This window comes from Cyprinodon variegatus, unplaced genomic scaffold (genome assembly GCF_000732505.1).
Source record: "Cyprinodon variegatus isolate N-32 unplaced genomic scaffold, C_variegatus-1.0 Scaffold329, whole genome shotgun sequence".
In the NCBI taxonomy this organism is placed as follows: Eukaryota; Metazoa; Chordata; class Actinopteri; order Cyprinodontiformes; family Cyprinodontidae; genus Cyprinodon; species Cyprinodon variegatus.
In genome coordinates, this window is record NW_015150782.1 from 543,445 (window position 1) to 546,403 (window position 2,959).

A 2,959-nucleotide genomic window follows, 5' to 3' on the forward strand; every position below is an offset into this window, starting at 1 on the left:
CCAAATGGAAAAACCTAAACCCTAAGTCCAACTAGGCCTCCATGTCATTGAGGAGATCTTTTACAGCTGGGGCCTCCTTTCCTTTACTGGCCACGCCCACATGGCAGCCTCCCAGGACCTGGCAACTCAAATGAGAAGTATATTCATTCACAGTAAACCAAAGAAGCAAGAAATGACAAAATGAGTCAACTAAATTTGTGCAACCGAATAGTCAACCAATGCCAAATCACAGCAAAAAGTGAAATCCAGTCCAGTAGAATATAAAAGAAAGAATTCCCAGACCATTTGTTGTGTGGTTGAACATCCACCATCACAGCTCCACTGAAGCTGTCTGTGTGTAAAAACATCAGCTGAATGTTTCCAGGTTTATCATCCAGCCATCTCTCCCTCCCAGGTTCTCCGGTTCCCTCCTCTCAGCTTCTGGGCGCTCGGCTCCCAAGCGCTCCGACGCTGACGGATTTCTACCAGACCCGGCAGAAGCTCCACAAGCAGCTGTCCGACCCCGTGCAGCCGTCCTGCTCCTCCTGCAGTCACTCCCCTCAGCTCGGCCGCCCGGCCAACCTGGGCTCATCCCCCACCAAGCTGCTGGGGTCGTCGCCACGCATGTCTGACTGGCTTCAGAAGTCGCCGCTGCCAACGATCATCGGTTCCCCCACCAAGGTGGGCGCTCTAACCAGCTTTAGCGGACGCCGTTCCTGCTAATTAACTAAATCTCTAATTAACCCGTTTCTCTTCAGACAATTTCTGCTCCGTTCAAGATCCCTAAAACTCAGGCGTCCTGCAACCTGATGGCGCTGGCAGACAGCCCAGTTCCCAACAAGACGCTCGCAGACTGTCGGGACGTGTGCAGCCACCATTGCAGCCCCTACCTGATGGGACGGGCTGCTGCCCCGGAGGCCAGCAGGACCTTTGGCAGGTAGGCGACCTCTGAGGTTCGCTCTGTAGCCTAGATGATGTCACTCTCAGCCCCACGCTGCCTTTCAGTAGATCCCCAACAACATGCTGCTTCCGTTCATTTTCACAATGCCATGTCTGTGTCTCCACTGACCTCTGTGGTTTCCACTTAGGTCCGTCAGTACCGGCCGTCTGTCTGAACAACCGATCAGAATCACTCTGGGAGGACAAGCCTACCAGGGCAGCACCGACAGTCTGAACACCGAGCGGCCCATGGACACAGGTAGACGGACGCAGCCGCCGCTTCAGCCTGAAGCCACAGATTTAGAAAAGGATCTGAAATCATCAAATAAATCTTGGATCAATAGGTCGCATTCTAATGAGCAAACAGCAGCTGTTAAACACAGCGTTAATGAGGAGAAATGAGCCTGTGCACACTGTTGCACACGTTCGATAGGCGTTCCCTCTCGGGAGCGGGTACTGGGTTGTGCATGTGCGTGTTTATTGCATGTGGAGAGGGCGGGTCTTTACAAATTTTCTGAAAATCCTCCATTATACCTTTAATCTTCTGAAAGGTGGACTTTCTCAGCTCTGTTGGGGTTTTAATACAATAAGTCTGGTTTCCCAGCAAACCAGTGAAGCATGGTAATGGGGGCGTCATGCTGCGGGGGTCCTTTGAGGGGTTTGGTTTAGAAAACCTTTGGGGATATGATCCCCTCAATGACAGAAATGTTTGCGTCCTCTGCAGCCCCCAGCGTGGCTCCAGGAAGATCGGCGAGCCCCCGCACCGTCCTGTTCACGGTGGGCTCCCCGCCCAGCAGCAGCACCCCTCCCACATGCAGCCACCTGGGAGCCCGGCCTCGGACCACCTCTGGTAAAAGCCGTCCAGCTCCGCCGCCGTCCGTCTCGCCGTTTGGTCCGTAGTGATCATGTCCTCTCTCTCTAACTGCTCCGTCCTCAGTGGGTTCCAACAGCTCGGCCGGTTCCTTGTGCTCCACCAGCGGTCGGGTGTGCGTGGGTTCCCCCCCGGGCATGACCATCGGATCGTCTCCTCCAGGCAGTTTAGGAGCTGGCCATGGTGCTGATGGAGGGCCCAGCAGCCTGCGCTACCTTCCTTATGGGACCTCCCCTCCTAGCATGGAGGGGTTCATCACCTTTGAAGCCCCGGAGCTGCCAGAGGAGACCCTGATGGAGGTGAGATAGCCCCGCCCCCGCTCCGTCTCAACTTCCTGGCTCATCAGGTGGATTTAAACTTTCTTTGTTTTTCTATGTCCCGGCTCAGCGTGAGCACACAGACACCCTGATGCACCTCCGGATGATGCTCTCCTTCACCGACTGCATCCTGGAGATGGCAGCGCTCCGAGCCGGGGGGGCGGAGCTCGGGATGTCCGCCGCCTCCCTCTACCCCCCCCAGGACAGCGTGGTGGTGGACCAGATCAGCCAGCTCAGTAAAGAGTGGGGGTAAGCGTCTGGATGTCCGGTCACTGTGAGAAGGCTCTTCAGCCTCTAACATGCTGTGACTCTGCTGCCCCCTACAGGCAGGTGGAGCAGCTGGTGCTCTACATGAAGGCAGCTCAGCTCCTCGCCTCCTCCCTCCATCTGGCAAAGGCTCAGATCAAATCTGCTAAACTGAACCCTTCAACTGCGGTCAAGCAAGGTAGGGGCATCTTCCTAGTTCACACGTGGGGGGGGGGGATCTCACCATCTCGCCTCCATCAGGGTCTCTAAGTGGAAACCAGTTTAAACCCAGTAGCTCTACCATTCAATCATTTAATCTGCCTCCTGGCTACAGACCTGAAGGCAGTGAGAATCAGCTCCTTATGCTGCAGCATCAAATTATTTTCCACCTTAACGTATCTCCTGTTTTTTTCTAGTGGTCAAGGGTTTGAACGAGCGCTACAAAAGCTGCATCGCCTTCTGTCGCCACCTGACGGACAAACTCAACCACTTCTTCTCCGACAAGCAGCGCTTCGTGGATGAGATCAACAGCGTCACGGCCGAGAAGCTCATCTACAACCACGCCGTGGAGATTGTGAGTTCTTAAACACAGACGCCATGATCTGAA

At 54.8% G+C, this 2,959-nt stretch overlaps 1 protein-coding gene across 1 annotated transcript in view; it reads left to right on the forward strand.

Annotated features, from left to right (window-relative positions):
- ulk2 (unc-51 like autophagy activating kinase 2) overlaps positions 1–2,959 on the forward strand; it is a 27,288-nt gene that overhangs the window by 19,031 nt on the left and 5,298 nt on the right. The window contains exons 13-20 of the mRNA XM_015384998.1: positions 395–660; positions 738–916; positions 1,068–1,177; positions 1,643–1,768; positions 1,856–2,088; positions 2,177–2,355; positions 2,433–2,551; positions 2,769–2,926. Coding sequence (XP_015240484.1) covers positions 395–660; positions 738–916; positions 1,068–1,177; positions 1,643–1,768; positions 1,856–2,088; positions 2,177–2,355; positions 2,433–2,551; positions 2,769–2,926 — 1,370 coding nt within the window. The remainder of the gene's footprint in view (positions 1–394; positions 661–737; positions 917–1,067; positions 1,178–1,642; positions 1,769–1,855; positions 2,089–2,176; positions 2,356–2,432; positions 2,552–2,768; positions 2,927–2,959) is intronic.